We start from the raw sequence: 14,883 nt of genomic DNA on the forward strand, positions 1-14,883 counted from the left end.
AGTGATTGTGTTGATTGAGAACATATCTACAATCATGGTGCGGGGGCTGGGGACTAGGATGGGCGCATTCTAACGCCTTCTTTCCACGACAAAAAAAAAAAAAAAAAAACAGAAAATGTAAGCAAAAAGTACGTTAAAAAAAACTTTTTCCCGCCTCCGTTGTGCGCCGGTTCCTTTTTTTTTTCCCGACGTCTGCGTGTTAATGAAATACACGTGACCAGTTGGCCAGGATTTTTTTTCGTCTTCTTTTGTAGTTGAGAGCAGTGAGTGAGACAAGCGGATAAGAGGATGGGTAGCTATGCCAGGTTGGCAGATACTAGGGATTGTTGGGTCAACATCGGATCTTGATAGCAGTTTAAAACGTCAACGCTGCCCGAGGGCTCTCCAATATTGACCTATGAACAGGCGTTGATTTTTCACTTAGTTAAATAAGCAACCGCCCATCCATTTTCACTGGACTTGACTATTGTACCTATTGTTAACACATTTTGTTTTAAAGTTACGCCATTCGGTGAGTAGCTGACAGAACAAGTGGGCTTCTAACAGATCAATAATTGTGTGCTTCAGTGATTTCAACAAAGAATTAAAACTCAACAAAGGGAAAGAAACGAATAAAAGGAAGTGATCTTACAAAAGTTCTTGAATGGAATAACTTTCGTGGGCGATACACGCACACATCCAAATCACTGCGGAAAAAAAATAATTTTTAAAAGACAGGATTCTCAAGAGAACAAGCAAAAAACAAATAATTCAGAGACATATTTTGATCATTTTATACCAAGAACAAATTTGTGTGCGAATTTTATTTAATATAGAAAGTAACTATTAAGCATGAATTTCTAGATCTACGCGTTATACCAACGTACAGATCTAGAGATTACTGACAGTGGACTTAAGAAAAAGCAATAAACACAATCCAGACTTTAGCAGGTAAAGTATGAACGATTTTTTTGATTTTTTTCAGTTTTTGCTTAAACAAAAATCAAACCTACATACATATGTATACAATATTATGATAGTCTTCTACCAATGACAAATTTGATCTTTCGTCTCACTTTGTAAGTAGACAACAAAATAAAACAAAATCAATGAAGAAGTGTGAGAAACACGGTATATAAAATCTTTTTTTTTAAATCAAATCTCACTTTATATCTTCAAAAATATCGTATACTAAACATTAATATCTTATTTGTCATCATTTGGGGGCGGCCATATGCAAAAGAGATTTCTGATACTCAATGATAAGAAAAATACACTTAGTGTGGAGATCATTTGCTTTACGGTCAATAAAAATGTTAATTAAACAATTAATGAAGTAATCTTTTTGCAGTTGTAACAAAATGTCTTGTCACGTGACATAATTAATGCACAAAATTTTGTCTCACTCAAGAGGAAGATGAAAAGTTTTTTTTTTCCTTATGACGAAAGTCTTTTTTTTTTTAAGTTTAAATTTTGCACAATTATTTCTTTAAGCTGACAAAACACGAATCAATAAATAAAATAATCAATTAGTTAGTTAAAGTTCCCCTTTCAAACTTTGCGATATCTAAGGCAGATGATGTAAATGTCATCTGTTTCTGATGACTATGGTTAATGGAGGTGTCTTTTGTCCAGCACAAGGACCCATCATCTTTACTTTTTCCTAAGTAACGTCAGATATCTATTAAAGCTTGGTGGACTCTGAAACGACCTAATGATCCCAAAATTAAAAATCCAAGTCTTCACCAGAATTCGAACCCGGGACCCGCTTCGGAAGCTTAGCGCTTCACCGATCAGCCATCGTGTCTCAAATTAGTTAATTAACTATCGTAATTATTTTTTTTGATATATATCAAACAAGGGAAAGAAATATTATTTGACAGATATGGTGGTATAAGTTGAATTAGTACCCATGAGAAGGCTTGAGCCTTGAGTAAACACGTTTTGTTTTTTTATATACATTTAACATTCACCTAGATACACCTTAGCTTTTGTTTTTAAGTATTGTTTATGTTTTTTCTTGTTATAATTTTTTTTTGTGTTGCTGTGGGTGGGAGGGGGGGAGAGGGGGGCTATATGTGACAATGTTCCGTGCTGACTACGCAAGAGCTATTTAAAATTCGTGATGGAAGGCCGAAGTGTTTGCCTCTGAGTTATACAAGTACTTATACAAAATATAAGGTATTATTGTCTAAAAAGTTTACAGTTTTAATGTTTTTAGCGAAAGACTTAATTCTCTTCATAAGGCTTGTCTTTCCTAAGCTTAGTAGGCCTACATTTCTTTGTAAAACAAAATAATTAATTACTACTAATTGGTTAACTTCCTCATGTATACATGTGTTGTCATCGACAATGAAGACTAACAGTGCAAAGTTTCAACTTTATCAGTCGTCTTTTTTGTAAGAAAAGGAAATAAACGTGTACGAGATGTCACCCAGACAGAGTGAGTTTATAATAAGCTTTGAAAAAAATGTTTATAATAAAACTGAAAGTTGTTTCTGTATAACATACAAGGCTAGTTTGCCTATAACTAAAAAAAATAAATAATAATACTTTCATGAAAAGGCTGTCCTTCATTAGATACGATTGTCTATAGGATTTTAATTCATGCTTACGTTAACATTTCTATGGCAGTTGCCTGAAATTGTTACTCTTATATCGGATCGGCCGAAATATTGGAACAGTTAACTGTGTTTAAAGTTTAACATAAACTAAACATTTCATATAAACAGAATTCATTTTGTGTAAATTATTGAAAATATGTGGAATAGTACAGTTTATATTAATTAAAGAATTTGAATTTGTACTCCAAATGTTTCTAATAAACGGGAGAAGAATAAACAAAAAAAAAAAACAAATTCTGTCTTTAAATCATCTGTTTAATACACTGAATAACTGAATGGCCATGACAAAAAGCAATATGTTTTAATATATCTTTATGGATAATAAGTATTATTATTATTATATTTAAACAAGCTAAGTTTCCTCAGAGAAATAAAAGTCATTGTAGTTCCTTTAACAGAGCCCGCTCAGAAATTTTCTGACGATGTGGCAGGTCTGCAGCAGAAACGAGAATCTTTTTTAGGGATGTTAAGAGCCTTGAAGGTGTCTGCGAGGTCTATCCTCGTTATCCCCTCAGTTCATAGAACAACAGGCCTGGGCCTGAACAGGGTTTAGTGTTTTGTTTTGTTCTTTTTTTTTTAGACAATTTTCATAACCATTAATCTCTAAGCTTAGGTTCACATATTTTCTTTGTTTATCCATTTGAGTTTTCTATATCTTAAGGGAAAGTGGTACGGCGATGTCAATGATGGTAGCGGATTTTTTGTTTGTTTGTCAATAAACAGAAAATCTGGGCTATTTAAATCCACCGTTTGTCAATCAAAGTAGCCTACCCCAGTACATGGGCGCGGCCAAGATTTTTTTTTTCGGAGGGGTATTTTGGGGAAGATTCTTCCCCCCCCCCCCCCATTTTATTATGTTATATTGTGCCAATCCATTTTAATAAAGTGTAAACATGTGAACCCATACTTTTAGAAAAATAACACCCTCCCAAGGAGGGGCGATGGCTAAGTGGTAAAGCGCATCCCGAAGGCATTTTTAGGACGCCTAGCTCTAATGGCTGCCTGACATTAGCTGGAGAAAAGTAAAGGCGGTAGGTCGTTGAGTTTTACATGTCCTGACTTATGGACCGCATAGTCTGAAAGGGAAACTTGTATCCCCCCCCCCTCCAATCCTACGCTGTGTATGATAATTTAACAACAACTTTATCACTAAATGTAACTACGTGTTTCAAACAGACCTCATAACTTATCTGTGACATTGCTCATTTGTTTTGCTCGCATAGAGAAAATCATTATTCAAATTAATTAACACTATCGACGTTCAGAAATAAATAACATTATTCTGGAACTTTTGGCCGATGAAAAAAAAAATTGATGAATCCCATTTTTCTTATTCTTTTATAACCTGATTATTTTTAATTAGAAATAATTCGTAAAGACTTTTCAGCCACGTGTGGTTCAGATACAAAAATGAAAACAATATTTTTATATTATTTGTATCCCATATGGGTGTTTCCGAAATCAATATGGAGTATAGTCGGCATGACATGAACTTCAATGTGTCTATAGTCCTCAGTAATATGGAAATACAACGATCCAATGATTGAAACATTTACTAAACACAATATGTGCATACGTAATTGGATTATGTCAATTTATCTTCTAATATGTATACTTGAATGTAAGGCGTATGTATGTTTGAATATGTCTCGCATAGAAATCCAAATCGTTTGACCACTCTTGATAAAGGAGGCACGGTGGCTGAGTGGTAAAGTGCTTGACTTTCGAAAAGGACGTGTCGGGCTAGAATCCTGGGATTTTTCATTTCGGGATCTTAGGCGCCTCTGAGTCCATCAGGCTCTAATGGGTACCTGGTATTAGTGGGGGAAAAGTAAAGGCGGTTGGTCGTTGTGCTGGCCACATAACCGTCTCGTTAACCTTAGGCCACAGAAACAGATGACCTTTACATCATCTACCTATCGCAAGGTCTAAAAGTGGAACTTTACTTTTACTCTTCATACATTTTCCCTGAGACCATTGCGGAGACCGTAATGTATATTTAATGCCTCCCCCACATCAGGGTTGGGGGGGGGGAGCTAAAAATAAAATAATATCTAAATTTATGTCTATATCGGATAAACCCATTTTCACAGACAACTAACTATCGCAAACCGCAAATTGTAGGGGGAAAAATGAATAGGTAGGAATCTAGGAATTGTTTGTAATTGCCTCCCCAGGACTTTTGTTAACTATTTTAGTGGGCTCTCAAATAAACAATGTCAAAAAAAAAAAAAGAATGTTATCAGTAACAATCGATTCGTTTGATTACACGACATTGATATCTATACTCGAACCAAAAGTTAGAAACTTGACAACTTTTAGGAGAAATAACACTAAAACTTTGTGTTGGTATTTATAAGAGAGATTTAAACTTAATTAATTTTCCATTATTAAAGTGACTAAGAAAAAGCGTGGTGATAAAGCAATCTGGATTGAATAAACATTTGATAGCTTAAAATACTATGACCAATGATAGTTTTGGTAAGAAATGGTAAATTTTCTATTTTGTTAAGGTCCGGAACACAGCAGATCTTACACTATTACCAGAAGCTGACATCGAAGTGATTTTCTCCAGTTGTTCGTCTGGTGCAGAAGTTCTTCTACCTCGTCGTTGTTGTTTGCTATAGACGTTCTTCAGCTTTTTGTTGTGGTCAGTCTCTTGACCAGCATGCTGGCGTCACTGAAGCTGTCTATACAAACACTGACCGCACTGACTATCTTCAATCTCATGCTGCTGTTGCCTTCCAGTTTCTCTATGAACGTCTTCTCCAGACTGACCTCCTTGGACGATATCAATGGTGAGTACTTTAGCACTAGATATCAATGGTAAGTCCTATAGCACTAGATATCAATGGTAAGTCCTTTAGCACTAGATATCAATGATAAGTCCTATAGCACTAGATATCAATGGTAAGTCCTATAGCACTAGATATCAATGGTAAGTCCTATAGCACTAGATATCAATGGTAAGTCCTTTAGCACTAGATATCAATCTTAAGTCCTATAGCACTAGATATCAATGGTAAGTCCTATAGCACTAGATAGCAATGGTAAGTCTTAAAGCACTAGATATCAATGGTAAGTCTTAAAGCACTAGATATTGTTACGTATTTCTGATCTTCTGGCTAAATGTACTAGGCACACAAATAAAAGAAACACTGCAAAGAACTTGACGACTCAACTTTCAGCTTTATATAACTTTATTGAATTATAACTATAACAATTCGTCACTGTAACATGTAGCGTATACGTCTTACATCGACTGTATCGACTGTAACGGCTCAAGTCCACTCTCTTCTACTGTCTAGCACAGTAGACAACAGTATCGACGACTGTACTGACTCTTTTCACATCAACTCTCTGGTTTAAATAGAGTCCCTAATCGCTTGTCTATTGTTGCAAAAACACTGCTAGTATCCTCTGGAACAACATGGGAGGAAACATCACATCCTGTCGCTGTTTATACATGTCGATTCCAGAGAACACCTGTTGCAGTGTCATCTCGCCGAGGTCACACGTAGTGACCTCTAACTGTCACTGTTCATTTGTAACACTGCCCCCCTTCGCAGATCTGTTCGTCCTCTGGAACAACACGTGAGGGCACGTCACATCCTGTCTTTGTTTACACACATAGAATCCAGATAACACTCGGAGCTATGTCATCTCGCCGGGGTCACTGTTCATTCGTAACAATATCAATCTTAAGTCATATAGCAATAGATATCAATGGTAAGTCCTATATCACTAGATATTAATCTTAAGTCCTATAGCACTAGATATCTATGGTAAGTCCTAAAGACTAAATATCTATGGTAAGTCCTATAGCAGTAGATATCAATGGTAAGTCCTAAAGCACTAGATATCAATGGTAAGTCCTATAGCACTAGATATTAATGGTAAGTCCTAAAGCACTAGATATTAATGGTAAGTCCTAAAGCACTAGATATCAATCTTAAGTCCTAAAGTACTAGATATCTATGGTAAGTCCTAAAGCACTAGATATCAATGGTAAGTTTTATGACGACTGACATTCCACGCATAAAACAATTGTTACCATAAGAAAATGTCTTCAACACAAGGCCACCAGTCTCTTCTCAGCACCTGTAGTTCTACACCTCCTCTCCGTTTCTCACATCCCCCCCCCCACACACACCAACGTTGACCCATTAGACCATTGGACAGGTGTACCAGGGCCTCTAACTTTAAGGGTAAACTCATACGCAACACAGACACGTGTACACTAAAATCACATTCACAACGCTTTAAATCAGTGCTTCTCAAACTGTTGCGTGGAACCCTTTTGTGTTCCGCGAGGTCTAACTAGGTGTGTCCACGAACTACTGGAATAACGAAGTAGTGGCCACGGGAAGTCATCTCTCTCTAAAAAAAAAAAGCAGTGTCATTCGAAATACTCAGAATGTGTGAAGTGTTCCGATAAGGAAAAAGTTTGTGAAACACTGCATTAAACGATATGACTATTCTATCAGTCGTGCACAAACTACGACCCGTTGGCCATATCGGTCCCTTTTCTTGGTTTTATCCAGCCAATCTAAGCTTTTGTCATCAGTGGTTTTTGTTGCACAAAGGTTGGTTCTAATGAACTCGAAGATGCGGCTCGTGACAAGTGCTCCGGAAATGAATATAGCCCCATTGTTATGGAGTGTGTGTGTGTGTTTCTATGGTGACGGTGAGAAGAAGTTAGTGATTGGTTGGTGGCATTCAGTGTGAATGATCCATGATAGGTGGCCCAGTCATGGGCTGTGTTAAGTGCCCCATCCCTCCAGGATGCAAGATAGGTGGCCCTGTCATAGGTTGTATTAAGTACCTCAGAAAAAACACAAGGATGTCAGAGTGAATAGACGTGTTTTGAAAGTGAGTTTAGAGTAGAGTTTAAGTTATAAGTTTATTTCATTTCATCTCAAGTTCAATTGATCTATATTGTATTACAAGTAACATTTTGTTTTGTTGAGTTAGAAGTTAGAAGTGTGTGAATATGTGTGTGTGTGTGTGTTTCCGTAGGGATCAACTTCTTTGCTCACTGCTATTATCTATCACAGATCATTTGGTTACTTTTAGGGGTCAATTCATGTCAGGACTACCTCTTGGCTCATTTAGAAGTCTTGTCTAAAAGTATTTTTGTGGGAAGAGTGGTCGAGAGGCTAAGTACGCTTGAACTTGGCTATAAGTATGAAAGTAGCGCTATTTAAAAGCTATAATAATAACTAGTGGACCCACGGCGTAACATACGCCGCTATTTTGCAGGGCCGGCTTTAGGACACTGCAACCTATGCGACCGCACTGGGTACCCTCACTTTCATATGACCCGCGCTAATTCCAGGTATAAATTATTAAATTAAACCATTTATAACTTATAAAAAATTTCCCGAGGCCTCGTGATTTACCAGGAGCTCTTGGAAATCTCCTGAAATTGCAAAATATACGAAAAAGTCCTAGAAATCTCTGGCAATTATTAAAAACCTTTTGAAAACTCATACAAATCTGAAATATAAAAACGAAAATTGTCATTTTGGGGTTTCATTCAATATGGAAAACGCCAATCCTACGCGCGCTAAAAAAACGGCAATACGTAATACCAGTAATTGTGGAATCTTGTGAAAGAAGCTTCTCGCGCCTCAAACTAATGAAGAATTACTTGGGGTCAATAATTCTCGTAGATAGATTGAAAGATTTGGTAATTCTTTCTATTGAGAGTGATCTAGGTAGGAAACAGAATTTCTATGATATACTGCATTACTTCGCTACACGCATAGCTCGTAAAGTAATTCTGTACGTAGTAAAGAATGAATACAATGCAAAAACTCTTAATTTTCATTTATTATCCGTATCCCTACCCAAACTTGGCCCCGCCGAATCCGTTTCAATAGGGTCCCACAATGGTTAAGTCCGGCCCTGCTATTTATTGACGGGTTAATACAGAGAAGATTACTTCCCCCCCCCCCCATTCTTCTTTTTACGTGTGGTAACTCTAGTCCGACTTGCAGAAATAAAATAGTGATCTTACCATGACGTCTTGGTCACAATGGTCCGGCCCTGCTATTTAGTGACGTGTGAATACTACTTGTTCTCCCCCCCCCCGCCTCTTTTTTCGCCTATAAAATTACGTGGGGTAGCTCTAGTCCGACTTTTAAAAATAAAAGAGTTATCTTTCCTTTAAGTATTTGTGTACAAACTGTTGAGCCACGAAGAGAATTATATATAAAGATAATGTTTTCATTTTGTGACTATTTTTCGTTGTTTTTAAAACAAAAGATTTGTCACTAGATGCATCTTTTAATTTGTATTCACACTGCGTGCGTACCTAATTATCAGATGTCTTTATGTTAGTACCTACCAGACATCGTTACTACCTTAGTAGGTACTCCCTATTCGACACCATTGTGTTAGTACCTACCAGACATCGTTACTACCTTAGTAGGTACTCCCTATTCGACACCATTGTTAGTACCTACCAGACATTGTTACTACCTTAGGAGGTACTCCCTATTAGACACCATTGTTAGTACCTACCAGACATTGTTACTACCTTAGTAGGTACTCCCTATTCGACACCATTGTGTTAGTACCTACCAGACATCGTTACTACCTTAGTAGGTACTCCCTATTCGACACCATTGTGTTAGTACCTACCAGACATCGTTACTACCTTAGTAGGTACTCCCTATTCGACACCATTGTGTTAGTACCTACCAGACATCGTTACTACCTTAGTAGGTACTCCCTATTCGACACCATTGTTAGTACCTACCAGACATTGTTACTACCTTAGGAGGTACTCCCTATTAGACACCATTGTTAGTACCTACCAGACATTGTTACTACCTTAGTAGGTACTCCCTATTCGACACCATTGTGTTAGTACCTACCAGACATCGTTACTACCTTAGTAGGTACTCCCTATTCGACACCATTGTGTTAGTACCTACCAGACATCGTTACTACCTTAGTAGGTACTCCCTATTCGACACCATTGTGTTAGTACCTACCAGACATTGTTACTACCTTAGTAGGTACTCCCTATTCGACACCATTGTGTTAGTACCTACCAGACATTGTTACTACCTTAGGAGGTACTCCCTATTCGACACCATTGTGTTAGTACCTACCAGACATCGTTACTACCTTAGTAGGTACTCCCTCTTAGACACCATTGTGTTAGTACCTACCAGACATCGTTACTACCTTAGTAGGTACTCCCTATTCGACACCATTGTGTTAGTACCTACCAGACATCGTTACTACCTTAGTAGGTACTCCCTATTAGACACCATTGTGTTAGTACCTACCAGACATCGTTACTACCTTAGTAGGTACTCCTATTAGACACCATTGTTAGTACCTACCAGACATTGTTACTACATTAGTAGGTAGCCTACTCCCTATTAGACACCATTGTGTTAGTGCCTACCAGACATCATTACTACCTTAGTAGGTACTCCCTATTAGACATCATTGTTAGTACCTACCAGACATCGTTACTACCTTAGTAGGTACTCCCTATTAGACACCATTGTTAGTACCTACCAGACATTGTTACTACCTTAGTAGGTACTCCCTATTCGACACCATTTTGTTAGTACCTACCAGACATCGTTACTACCTTAGTAGGTACTCCCTATTAGACACCATTGTGTTAGTACCTACCAGACATCGTTACTACCTTAGTAGGTACTCCTATTAGACACCATTGTTAGTACCTACCAGACATTGTTACTACATTAGTAGGTAGCCTACTCCCTATTAGACACCATTGTGTTAGTGCCTACCAGACATCATTACTACCTTAGTAGGTACTCCCTATTAGACATCATTGTTAGTACCTACCAGACATCGTTACTACCTTAGTAGGTACTCCCTATTAGACACCATTGTTAGTACCTACCAGACATTGTTACTACCTTAGTAGGTACTCCCTATTCGACACCATTTTGTTAGTACCTACCAGACATTGTTATTACATTAGTAGGTACTCACTATTAGACACCATTGTGTTAGTAACTACTAGACATCCTTTTAAATATAGTAGGCTTTACCTTTTGGACGTCTATCAATGCAAATGCAAACAAAGCGACTTTTAATCAAAATGTATTAAACCAATTCAACGACTGTTAATGGTAATATCTACCTGAAGTTCGTTGAATAAAGAGTCACAGGCTGCATGGGACACAAATAAAATGGTATTTGAGATTTTAGACTATTGGCTACGCATACTAATGTACTCCTTGTTCATGATTTTCATTTGACTCTATAGTGCTAGCAAGAAAAACAGTAAAAATACTTTTAAAAAAAACAAAGCTTCTATTACTTGGATCAGTCATGCATGATTGACCTTGACATATAAATCTATGCGATAGAAATATTTTTACCTATTGTTTTTGTTTAGTTTATAGCATTCTTATTAATGATCCTACACTTGTTTGGACCAGTGGTGTAAGGGGGAGAGAAGAAAGGGGTATCAGGAAGTTTGCTCAGAATTCCTGAAGTGAACTAATTCAACTTCTACCACCGCATCTGTCAAGTACGATTTCTTTCCCTTGTTCAAGTTGCCATACAAAATATTTAATTACTAATAGTTAATTAACTAATTGGTTAATTTTGTAAAATTGATACTTGTATTTTCAGGTAAAAAAAAAATAATTGTAAAAAATTTCAGCTTAATCCAAGATTGAGTGTGGGAGAAATAACATGTACAAACTTTTGACCATGATTTCATATAGCTTTGTAAAAAAATGCTCTAATAATATACAGTTTAAAAATGTATCGTTCATCATTGCTTCCACTTTCTGTACATCGGATAGACCAAACATTTTGAATAATTTATAAATAATATTTTTAAAAAGCACAACAAAAAAAACCTAAAAAAAAAACCCAAATAAACTGGAAATAAAACCTCCATCAGTGCATCAATATACCTGGCACTTTATGTTTACTCAAATTACGGATGTTTACACATTTCAGTTGACAATACAATTTTCAGGTTAAACTGACCTTTAAAAACTCTTCAATTAATACCTTTGTAATTATTGGCTGAAAGTAAGATTAAACAGTGAAGCCATATCTGTCAATGACCACTCCAGAACAATACCCAGACCAAGTTTCATATTGGAATACAGTCTCAATGTCTAATTACATTGTGCAATCGAATCGATTCCAATTAAAGATTCGATGTTTGCCGACATGAAGTTTTACGAAGTGCCGAGTCTTTGGGTCAAAGTTCATGGTTGTTGGAGAGAACTTCTTGTCATGGGGATGGCGCGTATATCAGCATTAAGTTTAGTTGATATCAATAGTTCAGTATCAGACAAAATATAAAAATACTATTTTTTAAAAATCCACATTTACAGTTATATCTCTCAGTAATGTAGTTACACGATACTTTTTCGATATCAAACAAAGGAAAATACTTACCAATGATCAATAAACACATATGTTGTTTTTTTATTCATGCTTGTTAGGTAGAATAAATTTTTTTTATAAGGTTCCACTTGGTCCAAGAATGGGTGTGGGAGAACAAGCGTGTTCCATTTTATTTTACCAGACAAACAGACAGACTGACAGATTAAGCTGATATAAGCTTTGTAAAAAGAAAGCAAAAAATTCGCTCTTCTCTTCTTTCCAATAAATTACTTCCCCTTTACCTGTGCCTTAATTTGTTGGACCGTTGGGGCACAAAACATGATCTTTTAACAGTCTATATCCATTCCACTCAGCCTTTTTCGTTGACTTGAATTATTTTGCAATAACAGGCCCATCCATTCTTCCATGGTGTCTTCCCATCGCTTTCTCTGTTTGCCTTATTATTTATGAAGACCGAAAGCTTAAACTGTTTTTATCTTTATTCGGCTTTAAGGGTACTAATTGACGCTTCCGTTGTATAATAATGGAAAGATAAATTGCTGTCACAAGCTGGTATCTATTGACGCTTCTAGTATGTAACTCCTTTGAGACAATCTATTACCCTTTACTGACCTTTCATAGACAAGGACTACAACATTTACAACCTCCATATTCCATTTAATATCGTTTTGCAGATGATGTAGAGGTAATCTCTTTCCATAGGCGTAGCAAGAATTATATAAATATATATGGTTCCAGGTCATTTCATCCCCGGTCATATCATTTCCATCTAATAACAATTGTATGAAATATGAAGTATGAAATTAACAAAATCTCATAGATTCATTTTTATTTACATGACAAAAAAGATACACATTAATAAAAAAAAGAATATAATGTCATTAAAAATATAATAAATAACATTTATAGATCCTAGTCCTTTGATGATAAATTATGAGTCCAGAGCGGCGTGACCATAATTATTCTAATCGCACTTCTATCTCTCAAAAGATTTTCCCTACTTCCACCACACCTTGGACTTTGATCATTACATCACGCAATATGCACAGGATAATATTGACATCCCTACAACAAACAGAAACAATATATCTCAATACAAACTCCACATAACAATATGTCTACTTATTGAACTATATTCTTTCATTTCTCAACAAGTCTGAAGAGAGTAGTGGGAACACTATCAACACTATATAATAACATGTCTCCTAAATGTCAAAAAGAATTCTTAATAAACATATTTACATATTAGATGAAACGAGGGCTTAAAGGCAAAGTCTTAACAACACAATTACACAATGACTAAGAAAAAAATATTTTAATTGGGGATGAAATGACCGGGGATAAAGTGACCGGTGATGAAGTGACCGGTGATGAAATGACCGGGGATGAAGTGACCGGTGATGAAGTGACCGGTGATGAAATGACCGGGGATGAAGTGACCGGTGATGAAGTGACCGGTGATGAAATGACCGGGGATAAAGTGACCGGTGATGAAGTGACCGGTGATGAAATGACCGGGGATGAAGTGACCGGTGATGAAGTGACCGGTGATGAAATGACCGGGGATAAAGTGACCGGTGATGAAGTGACCGGTGATGAAATGACCGGGGATGAAGTGACCCGTGATGAAGTGACAAAGGATGAAGTGACCGGGGATGAAATGACAGGCCACCTATATATATATATGCACACGTAACTAATATTCATAACATCAATTCTCTTCATTTTTCATCGTTTCTTGTATTTAAACTTCAAAAAGAAAAACGTTAATAAATATTTGTTTAAAAGATAATGCCTCCATTACGCAACCTATAGAGTGATTGTTTTTCTCTTTAAAAAAATAATGATTGTTAGATTTAAAAAAAAATAAAATTTTTCTTACCCCGCCCACCACCCCTTCTACCCGAGACAGAATCCTGGTTAAGCGAATGTATAGATGTAGTATACTTTATACTCATCCAATGACTAGCATTTAGATCTAAGATTATTAAGAGTGTATGCGCAAAAATTTCCTAAACATTAATTTAATACAGTCTTGAATCAATAAAGCCTTACAGTCAGAAATTCCCGAACGCGATAGCCCTTTCAAGAACGCGATAGTCCTTTCAAAATCCGATGTTGGATCTAGACCTAGAATTCTTGATATAGATCTCTAGCCAAATTTAAATTTATTTAATTTTCTTTTACTTGAAAAGTGATAATGGTCAAACTAGAGTTTCCCCGTATAGTCAACGAACAAGTAATTCTTTTCTCAGCGATATACATCGACTGTTACATTTCTAAGAAAATCGTTGGAGTTGTTTTTGTCCAGGTTACTGAATCCTGGTTCCATGGACGTGTGACTTGAATAGAGGTATTGTAAAAAAAAAATCATATTATGAGGTGTCAACAGTGCTATATCCTGCTACTCTGATATTATAAAACTGTAGGTTAAATATCAAATCTGCTATTCACTGCATTTTCATAATGGAGCTCGGCGACTGGTAGAAAAACAAGTCAATATGTGAAATGTTTAATTTAATGTACGGTTGATCATCAAAAGACTGTATTTTGTTTTAGTTTATTTTTTCTCTAAGCTTGAGGCTCGAATTCTCGTAGATTTACTTAATTAATGGGTTCCAGAACAGGCAAAAACAAAACAAAAATTAAAAAATGGTAGCCATACTTTTGCTTTTCGTTTTTTATGGGAACAAAATGGGGGAGGGGGGGTAACCACAAAACCCATTATAGCTACACTCATGCAATTTAGTGATTGTAGCTTTTCTTTTCTGGGGTGCTTTAACCTTAAAACCCACATTGACATGGGATTTGGTGACCTTAGTTTGCTTTATTTTTTTTTTTTTTTTGAAAAGTTTGGTTTTAACAGGAGGATTTTTTTTTAAAATTCAAAAGCAACTCTGAGGAA

General features: G+C 36.3%; 1 protein-coding gene across 1 annotated transcript in view; it reads left to right on the plus strand.

The window, feature by feature from the left end:
- The first annotated feature begins 239 nt into the window (after positions 1–239).
- LOC129928701 (uncharacterized) overlaps positions 240–14,883 on the plus strand; it is a 62,307-nt gene continuing 47,663 nt past the window's right edge. The window contains exons 1-2 of the mRNA XM_056044153.1: positions 240–930; positions 5,117–5,401. Coding sequence (XP_055900128.1) covers positions 5,272–5,401 — 130 coding nt within the window. The 5' untranslated portion in view covers positions 240–930; positions 5,117–5,271. The remainder of the gene's footprint in view (positions 931–5,116; positions 5,402–14,883) is intronic.

The sequence above is a fragment of the Biomphalaria glabrata genome, chromosome 10, assembly GCF_947242115.1.
Source record: "Biomphalaria glabrata chromosome 10, xgBioGlab47.1, whole genome shotgun sequence".
Taxonomy (NCBI): Eukaryota; Metazoa; Mollusca; class Gastropoda; family Planorbidae; genus Biomphalaria; species Biomphalaria glabrata.